Source organism: Populus euphratica, unplaced genomic scaffold (assembly GCF_000495115.2).
Source record: "Populus euphratica unplaced genomic scaffold, PopEup_1.0 scaffold1292.1, whole genome shotgun sequence".
In the NCBI taxonomy this organism is placed as follows: Eukaryota; Viridiplantae; Streptophyta; class Magnoliopsida; order Malpighiales; family Salicaceae; genus Populus; species Populus euphratica.
This window is the reverse complement of record NW_011501158.1, coordinates 1-10,541: the sequence shown is the minus strand read 5'-3', so window position 1 is coordinate 10,541 and position 10,541 is coordinate 1. Positions and strand designations below refer to the sequence as shown.

General features: G+C 30.7%; 1 protein-coding gene and 1 pseudogene across 3 annotated transcripts in view; both read left to right on the top strand.

The window, feature by feature from the left end:
- Nucleotides 1-3,361, top strand: part of LOC105117341 (histone acetyltransferase MCC1) — a 4,515-nt gene extending 1,154 nt beyond the window's left edge. The window contains exons 2-7 of one of the 3 annotated variants that reach the window (XM_011014964.1): nucleotides 657-870; nucleotides 981-1,125; nucleotides 1,553-1,652; nucleotides 1,744-1,972; nucleotides 2,758-2,858; nucleotides 3,197-3,361. In XM_011014964.1, the coding sequence (XP_011013266.1) occupies nucleotides 764-870; nucleotides 981-1,125; nucleotides 1,553-1,652; nucleotides 1,744-1,972; nucleotides 2,758-2,858; nucleotides 3,197-3,198 (684 nt within the window). In that variant the 5' untranslated portion in view covers nucleotides 657-763 and the 3' untranslated portion in view covers nucleotides 3,199-3,361. Of the gene's footprint in view, nucleotides 1-656; nucleotides 871-980; nucleotides 1,126-1,552; nucleotides 1,653-1,743; nucleotides 1,973-2,757; nucleotides 3,053-3,196 lie in introns of those variants that run through there. The other 2 variants (XM_011014963.1, XM_011014961.1) reach the window with 2 other exon arrangements.
- A 1,149-nt stretch (nucleotides 3,362-4,510) lies between these two features.
- Nucleotides 4,511-5,249, top strand: LOC105117345 (protein EXORDIUM-like; annotated as a pseudogene).
- Nucleotides 5,250-10,541: the final 5,292 nt, after the last annotated feature.

Sequence of the window (10,541 nt, the reverse complement as noted above, 5' to 3'; positions counted from 1 at the left end):
GGGGTGGGGCGATGAGTAATGTCTTAGTAATCAATTGTAATACTTTTGTCTCTGAATTTTCTTATGAATTACATGATTTGTACCACGATGACTTGCACATGGGAACTTAGCAACAAATTTGAAGAATCTCTATTCTCGAGGAAAGCATTTTTGTATTAAGACTGTGTAATCCTTACTGCCAATGGACACAGCATAAGTTCGAAGAATTTATTATCTCAAGGCAAGATGTTAATTATGAAAGTTATACGAAGTTGGCTACACATGGGATGCAAAACATGATCAGTGGGGGGTCCATGTTCTTTTTATTTTTGCTTTAACCCTGCGGGTTCATCAAGTGGCAAAGTGATTGAGCTTAACATGCGTGGAAGGCACACGTTCATGGTTCATCCCCCCATGTTTTTGAGGATGAACAAGCTTGTGTTTTGGCAACCTACTCATGATCCAGCTTTTCATGGGCTAGCGTGATTCTAATGGATCTGGGGTTTATGTGCCTTTGATAGGGTAAAAAGATAACAAAACAAAAGAAAACAATATCTATTCTTTTATGCTTTGTCATCTCCTGATTTTTGTTTCTTTTCTGTGCTCCTGCGTTGTAGTGCTTTCTTTGTTTTTTCTACTGTAACAAACTGAGGACAGTATAATTTTCTGTGTTCAAGCACCTGATATACAGAGACATGACTAATGTGGTATAAATGGAAGAAGTCCAGCTGCAAGTTCTACAAATTTACCATATCTTTGTAGGGGATTAACAGAAAAGCCATCAATGGTGAACCGAAAAATTTCTCATCGTCCAACCATATGCTACAGACCTATACAACCTTCTGATTTGGAGGTATTAGAGCGATTACATGCTGATATATTCCCTATCAGGTTGATTGCTTCATCTAATGCTCCTTTTCTTTTTCTTCTGATTTTTCTCTTTGTTATAATTTGTAACATGCTTTTCTTGCTTCTATATGGAAATGCTTTACTCCTTTCAGGTACGAGGAAGAGTTTTTCCAAAGTGTTGTTCATGCACGTGATATTGTTTCCTGGGCCGCAGTTGACCGCAGTCGACCTAATGGTCACAGTGATGAACTTATTGGATTTGTTACGGCACGGATTGTACTGGCAAAAGAAACTGAGGTGAGTTTTCTACTTTTCCAAGGGGCATTACTTGTATCTGTGCCTCACACTGGAATATGAGGCATACCCCTGTGTGATGCAGCAACAAATAAAAGATATTCCCAAGAACCATCGAGCCAGTTATGACTGGATAACCGAAGCTCACATCTCTACGCAACTCCTGTGAAAAATATGGGCAAACAAATTTCCTTATTTAAATGTCCAGGTTATTTTAATGTTGCATCTGAGTGAGATTGGGCTATAAATGTTTTCTAACAAGTTAATTGCAACCCATCACATTCATCAGATGTAGGATGCAGCTGGATTCTTCATTCAAGCTTTGTTTGTTTTTCATTATCCAATATGTGTAATTTTGAAATCATTATTTTATTCCACAAATTATGTCTCTCTTTCTACTAATTCATGTGAACCTACACCTGCTTTGTAGATAGGAGATTTGCTCATATACAACCCCTTGAAACCAGATCAAACACTAGTTTACATCCTGACACTTGGAGTAGTAGAAACTTACAGAAATCTTGGAATAGGTAGGATCTGCAGCACAAAGGACTTTACTTTGAAATGCCTGCTGAAATTTGTCTTGCTTTATAATTGATTACTTGGTTGTTTGATTTGCAGCAAGGTCTCTTATTCGTCAGGTCGTTAAATATGCTTCAAGTATTCCAACATGTCATGCAGTTTACCTGCATGTGATCTCTTACAACATTCCTGCTATTCATTTGTACAAAAAAATGTCATTCAAGTGTATACGAAGGTTGCAAGGCTTTTATCTAATCAATGGCCAGCATTATGATGCATTCTTGTTTGTTTACTATGTAAATGGTGGTTGTTCTCCTTGCTCACCATTGTAAGTATAAATTAGTTTTTATCATTTATGATAGATATCCTTTTAGTTCATAATTTGCATTTGTGTTTTTCTGTAAGAAAATTGCCTCTTTTGGTGGTATGTGCTGTTTTGAGGGAATCATAAATTATTTAAAAGGTAGGACTGTCTACAAATCTTCCATCTGGGGCACCCTTACTTTGCAGAACATGATTGGGTTATATTCTTTAACTCACCTTGGTAGTTGAGGTTGTTTCACCTGCTCATAAATTTTTGAAGATGAAGTAATATTGTTTGTTTCACTCTGTCTGGGTACATGATTCTAATTTCTTATGTCCTTGTATTTCCTTTTCTTTTTGCATGAATATCTTGTATATTGTTTTTTCATCCATGGATTGCTGTTTTGCTTTTTCACTGTTAATTTAATGATCACCATATAAATAAAAGAAGACACCATAGTGACAGGAAATAAAATTTGCTATTTCACTTATCAAGTATAACTCGAAAAGGAAAAATTGTGAATACGTCTTTTAAGACAAAACAACAGTACAGTGAAATAAATTTACTAGTGAAGAGTGGTTTTTGTTTCTGTATACTGATGATCATACAGAACTCTTGTAAAACAAAAACTAGAGGTATTGAACTATAAATTGCATTGCATTCCATATTTACTTTTTTGGCCATGTGCATCGTAAGCATGTAATGATGCCAGATTCCATGATGCTCTTGTATCTTCATGTCCTGTGTGATATGGCCAGGAAAATATCCAGATTACATGATGATGAGCAAACTGTTTAATTTGTGTGCAGAGAGCTTCTTGTAGCTGCAGTGAGCTGCATGACAAGCAGTCTCAAGACCGTAGCTGCGAGGCTAAGGAAAAATGAAGAGGAGTCACCAAAATTGCCCAAATGTAAAGAAACCAATTTTCTTATATCAATGCAAGCCAAGAGAAACCTCACAACTGAATGCACTGGTTATGAATGTGTGTAATCTGTGTTCACTTTGTTGCATGATAAACTGGGATTGAAAGAAAAAACGAGGAAATAAATTGATTTATATGCAATGTTCTCCCCTTCCCCGCACCTTGGAGTTTCTATTTTTATTTGCCACTCCTCTTGTAGGCTGATGCAATTGTTGGCTTCTTCATTAAGGACTTGATCTATTTTTACTTCTTTCATTGTTTTGCTGCGAAAAGTCATTGGTCAATATACATGTTCCATGTATGATTCACTAATTTTTCCATTGCAGGATATGTGCTGGGACGTCAATGCCTCTGGTGGTTGACTGTTTGTAATCAGTGTTGCAAGTATTATATCAACTTATGATTTTGATTACCTTGCTAACTTAATGAATGGATGTAACAAGTAATTTTGCATCTCCATCATGTATTGCAGTAGATCAGTTTGTTTCCTAGATTTTTTTTTTTTCCTGTAAGAATGGTTGGTGGCTGTGATAAATTTCTCACAGTTCTCTGGACGACAGGAAGTTGTCTCTCCTATCCCTACCCATCCAAAACTTAAATGAATAAAAAGCCTTTCCTCTGCGTAAAAAATTCCTAGGTCCGAGGCAATAATCTCCGTGAAATTATTCTTCAACAATTTACGGAAGAAACGCTGTCTGGTGGTAACCTATTTTTAGAGCACTAACTGCCTTTCCATACATGCAAAGCTACCAACAGTTTTAGATCACGTTATCAGTTTTAGAGTACATTTGGTAATGTGGTTGTGTTTTATTTAAAATATAAATATAATTTGTTTAATAAAAAATATAATTTATTATTTATGAATTTTATGATATTTTTTTATTTGAAATACAAGGAAAAAAAATGATTAATAACTGCTTCATGCATATTATTTATGATAATTGTACTGTTTAGTGAACAGTGAAATTAGCATGAACAGTATAACATGTTATACTATTCTGGTCGGATTGGTTTTGGTCGAATTAGATCCAGTTTAAAGCTCATGCATTGAATCGGGTTTGATCCACTAAAATAAAAAATAAAAATTAACTTTTATTTTTTAATTGTGTTTTATTTAAAAAACTATTGTTTAATATTATTTAATGATATTATATAAATTAGACAAAGATCACTTGATGAAATAGTAATTACAGAATTTGATTGCAATTTTAATTTTACTCTTGATTATATTACAAAATATAAATATGTACCTGATATTGTTGTACCTTTAAAAAACCAAAAAAACTTAGTCATTGTCATATGTATTTCATACGTGATAGAATTATAGATAATTCAATAGAATGATAAAAATATTTTATATAAAGTATTATTTATTTCATGATATAATAATAATAATTAAATCTATAATATTTAAATTAAAAATCATCAATATTAATATATATTTTTTAAAATTATTTTATAACTTCAATTTTAAAAATATTTTCAACCAGACATATTAAATTATTTTTTATTCAATCTTAATTTTAACCATAATTCTAACTAAACATATATAAATATTAAATTAATATTAATTTAAAATATTTTTATAAAATAACTTTTTAAAATTATATAACAACAATCACACTACCAACGTGTGATAAATGGTGACCGATGGAGTAGATAGGCGGAAAATCTGACAATAGCATCGTCTCTCCCAAGTCGCCCCCTCGATCTTTCTCTCTGCTTGCTCCTCCTCCTCTTCCCTGCGTGTCTTGGCACCGATAACACTCCCATGACCTCCCATGGGGGACCTCTTCTGACAGGAAACCTAAACCTCACTCTTATTTGGTACGGTCAATTCGGACGTGCCCAAAAAATGCTATGAGAGCCTTTGCTGAATCCTTACGTTACAATGCGGGGGCCCGCTTTCAACCTCAAGTCTCATCATGGTGGGAATATTGTTGAGAGCTACCAAGAGGCCGCCGGGAAGGGAAGTTGCCCTATCAGCGTAAAAGTTGTGGACCAAGTGACTGACCCAAAATATTCAGTAGGGAAAGTTATATTACCAGCGATTTTATTCAGCAAATTTTGGCAGAAGGTGACCGACGGAGACTCTAACGCCATCCTTGTTCTTTTTACAGATAGAGAGATGTTCAAATGCAGGGTCTGTGCTTCACAAAATGGCAATTTGGGTGCGGATGCCATGGCTGTTGCCTTTGCAAGGGCGTTGGCTGAAGCTGTTACTAACCCTTATGGACAACAGTAATAATGCCAATTAAACTATTGAGGCTGCATCAGCTTGCAGGGGCATTTTTGGAGGCCGAGCATTCGATGGCTACACCGGAAAAGTACGTGTTGATCCGAATAGCGGTGGGGGGTTCAATGGCCGTGGATCAAGGGGTAGATAGTTTTTGATCCCTTCTGTGTGGCACCCTAAAACAAAATCATGCTGGACCCTACTTTTAGCAAGCGAGCAAGCCAGCAATGTACTTAGAGGCAGAGGTCGAATCAATTTAAATGCACAGCTTTTCACAATTTATACCTTGTAGAAGATGAAATGCGACGTTCAATCTTTAATTAAATCATTCTCTTGGTATGTATTCTCAACTGTTCCTTTGTTTATATTTACCTTCCAAGTGTAATGGACAACTCGAGGGTTTCGATCAATCAAAAATAAATATGTGTTGGAAAATTTGTTGTTATTTAATGTTTAGATATAAATATTTTAATTTGAAATATTAACATATTTTAAATAAATTATAGATAAGAAAAATTAATCTTAAATTCAAAAACTAAAATTTTTTAAATGAACTCTATCCCACAAAGAAAGAAAAAAAAACTTTCTTGGAGTTTATAAAGTGGATAATTAAAAAGTTAAAATTAAGCTTAAAAAACACCCAAAGTTTTATAGAAAAAATATATTTGTACATATAATTTCATGTATTAAAAATATACTAAAATTAATATCAAAATTAAAATAATGAATTTGACTACAATTAAAAATGGTAACTCTCTTGAGGTGCTTTTCATATGTATGAATCCTTTAATTAACAGTCATATCTAGATCTTATTTTAAATGGAAAAATATTTACATGAGTCTGAAAGCTTTGATTGTGTAAGATACTAACTTGATTTGATGAAGAATATTTATATGCGCTCGAAAATTTTCTGTGTAAGATCTTAGATTGATTTGATTTGATGAAAAAAATAATTTTGATCCTTTATTTCCATGGTTTGATTTGATGAAGGATAGGACTTTAATCTTTATTTTTTTGACTTGATTTGAATGAAGGAAATGATTTTGACCCTTAGCTTGCATGATTTACTTAGATTTTCTTTAAAAGAATTTTTAAGTATTTATGCTTAGTCTTTAGTCTCTGATTATTGTATTTGATTTGATGACTTTGTTGTCTATTTATATACAGACCATGTTTAATTTATCTCAAATGTTCTTTATCTAAATGATATTTTAGAAAAATTAATATAGAAATTACTTAAAATACCCTTAGTTAAAATAATATTAAAGTAAAAACCATATAATATATTTTAATTGAGCTTTTAATTTAATTTCAATTGAAACACAATAAATTTAATTTGTTAAGTCAAAGAGAGAGTCATGTGCTGGACTTGTAGATATTTTAATGTCTATAAATACCCTCTCAAGATCAATATAATTTTGTAATTTTTGTACAATAAGTAAATTTATCTTTTCTAATTTGAAATTGTAATGGGATAAAAACTATGTCCACTTCAATAAGTACTTCCAAATAAAAGTTTTTCTCCCAATAATAAGGACATTTTCTTTAATTATACCCCATTAATGTCCATAGATAATGTTTATTTTTTAAAAAACTTTGTTTCATTAATTTGGAGAGATCATAATATTTACTATCATTGATTTGAGACATTTTTTTTTTATGAAAATTTGACCCCACCATAAATTTTAAATATCTAGCACCATGTTAAAAAAAAAGAACAAGTACGAACATGCATATTCAAAATAAAACCTAAAAGAGAAATACATACATTTTCTTATTTATATTTTTAATCTTTATAATACAAGACAAGTAGTCTATTTATAGGAAAATAAATGAGAACATTAAAGGATACTAGGAAATTCAAGTGTCATGTAAAACCAAGACACTAAACCCAAAACTCATAAAGTCTAAAAGATTCTAGTGACATTCAATATATATAATTATATATTTTATGACACTTCCCTTTTAGTGGTCATGTATTAAAAATATATCTAATTAAAACCTTATAAAGAAAAACCCAATGAGAAAAAGCCTAAAGAAGGAAAAGAAGTATAATATTTTTGTGTGATTTTTGAATACTATAGAATTCAATAGAAGTTTTAATATGGATATTTCAAGATCCATGTTTGAATACTTTAATATTCACAAAAATATCAATACTATAGAATTCAATAGAAGATTTAATATGGATACTTCAAGATCCATATTTGAATACTTTAATATTCACAAAAATATCAAATTATCTTATTAAAACCTTGCAAAGTAAAACCCAAAAGGAAAACCTAAACGAAGGAAAAAAAATACAATTTGCATTAATTTCACCTCAAATGTACATTTCTTATGATAAATCTTTAAGATGATACATTCCAATGTCATGAACATGTTTTTTGAAAGTTGAAGCTAGTAAAGACTTATAAATAAGTATATTAAATTATCACTTGACCTAATTTGCTTGATATCAATTTTTTCTTTTTGTTAAAGGTCGCAAGTATAAAAGAACTTTGGTGAGATATGCTTTGGTTTTATCTCCTTTAATGTAACCTCTTCTAAGTTGAGTGATGAAGGCAATATTATCTTCAAACAATATTATGAGACTATCTTTAGTGGTTGACAATCCATATTTTTCTTTGATGTGCTGGATAATTGATCTTAGCCATATACATTATCGACTTCCTTTATGGATTGCAATAATTTCTAAATGATTTGATGAAGTAGCTACTAATGTTTGTTTGACACATCTCTAAGTAATTACAGCACATCCGTAAATAAATAGATAACTTGTTTGTGATCTCCCTATATGAATTTAATCCACTATAAAATAACCCCATTTTAGTTATTCCATGAAGATAGCAAAGTATATGTTTAACCCCGTTCCAACATTTTTTTTTGTAGGAGTGGAAATGTATTCTGCCAATAAATTGACTACAAAAACTATATCTGGTCTTGTACAATTTGCAAGATACATGAGTGCTTCAATAGCATTAAGATATAATACTTCTAGACCAATAATTTCTTCATTCTCTTCTAACAATCAAAAAGGGTCTTTCTATGCATCAAGAGATCGAACAACCATATATGTACTTAAAGGATGAGCATTGTCCATATAAAAGTGCTTCAGGACCTTTTTTGTATATGTCGATTGATGGAAAAATATTCCATTTGAAAGTTATTCAATTTGTAAACCAAGATTTTATTTTATTTTTTTGTCTTTTCAAAATCTTTCATCTCAAATTCATTTTCAAATAGTTTGTAGTTTTTATGAGTTTTTCAAGAGTACTAACAAGATTTAAATCATCAACATATCAACAATAGCAAACCCGGATGCAGTTTTTTTAATAAAAATACATACGCAAATCTCATTATTTTCAAACCCTTTTTGTAGGAGGTATTCATTGAGATGATTAAACAACATACAACTAGATTGCTTCGACCTATTGATTAGTACTTAAAAATATATTTTTATCAAGGTTTTATATTATTATTTTGCACTTGAAGTATCAATAACTTCTTAGCTCAAACTGGAACACCATTCGGTTATTAGATCATAATTAGAGCTGTAGAACTTGGATTTAGGTTTGCTCTATATGAATGGAAAGCTAAGACACAAGCCTAAAATTTTCATAAGAATATGAGATTCAAAAAGGTTGTTTTCAAGTTCAAATTATGGCAACAATGTAGAAGTATGAATCTGTCCTACAACCCAGACACTATTTAGTGTTTAGCTCATATCTCAAGTTTTAAAAGTCCAAATGCACTGAATTATTTTTTGTTGGAAAGCTGAGATAATTTCCTATAACTTTCATGCAATAATCTATTAAATTCTGATGTTAGAAATGATGTTTTTGATAGACAAGAAGATAAGGATTGTCACCAAGTCAAGAGTTGGCCACCCACTCAATAAGTAGTCATGAAATCAATAGTTTCAAATATTGGCATATCAAAGGAGACATTAGCCATGCATTTAGGCATCTTGATTTTTAGATCAAGATCATGTTCTTCTTCTTTTTTTATATATATTTTTATAATACCTAAGTTTTGCTTTCATTAATATCTTGTTTATGCCTTTTATTTCCTTTTTCTTTACTTAGTTAACTTATATCATATTTATGTTCTTATCATATTTATTTATATTTCTCTCTTTCATTATATTTAGTTAAGTTTATCATGTCAAGGTGAAAAGATTACACTAATGGTGTAAGAATAAATATAGTATAAACTCAATATATGTTTCACTGTTTATATTTAAGAAAGTTTGTTATTAACATGTTTTATCTTTTTATATTACTAATTATTAATATCTTGCTTATTAAATGATTAACCTAGATTTGTGTTGTATAAAACTTGATACAACAAATGCTTGACACTTTTATAGCCATCCATATGGTATAACCTACACTTGTGCTATGGAAGGAACTTAATTTATTGTTAAAATAATTAGTATCATGAATTCCTGACAATATTTAAAGGTTTGGTGTTACTTAAATAAGATAATTAATATGATCATGTTAAAAATTTATAATAAACTATGGAGGATAAATCATCCGATTGGAACCTTCTTTGTGTGCGGTTTCCAATTGAGTAATAAAAAAAGTTTTATATTATACTTATCATTGTTAGTGGATTCTCTAGCCTTAACAATTGTTTTTATCACTGTTTAATCTTTACATTAATCTTACATCTTAATGTCCTTTTTTACTCACCACCACCACCACCACCACCACCACCATTATTATTATTATTATTATTATTATTATTATTATTATATAGTTAATTTCCCTGTGGTTCGACATTGGTCTTGCCAAATTATTTATTACTTCGACACTTCTACACTTGGGAGAAGACATTAATCTTTTGATCGTGTCAAGTTTTTGGCGTCGTTGCTGGAGAGGTAAATTCTTGTATAAATTATAATGTTTATTTTATTTTCTCTTTTCACTTTTCTTATATCTAACTTTGTTTCTTTTGTTTTTTTTGTTTTATTTTATTTCTACACGTGCATGAGAGTTTGATCACATATATTAAGTGATAGACATTGTAGGATATTGACACAACCAAAAGATTAATGTCTTCTCTCAAATGTAAGAGTGTCGAAGTAATAAATAACCCGGTAAAACCGGAGTTGAACCACTAGGCGGTTAATTATATAAAATATAGATAATAAAAAAAAAAAATTACCAACAACAACAACAATAATGATTAGTACTTAAAAGTGTATTTTTTATCAAGGTTTTATGTCATCACTTTGCACTTAAGGTATCAATAACTCCTTAACTAAAACATGTTTTATAATAACGTATCTAATAATATAAGATAGCTTTAATTTATGGTAAATATTCATTTTAATTGCAGGCATACTATATAAATGAAAGGATTGATTGATGAATTTAAGAACTGCAATTGAAAGGACAAAGAGATGGCCAAACTTAGAAAACAG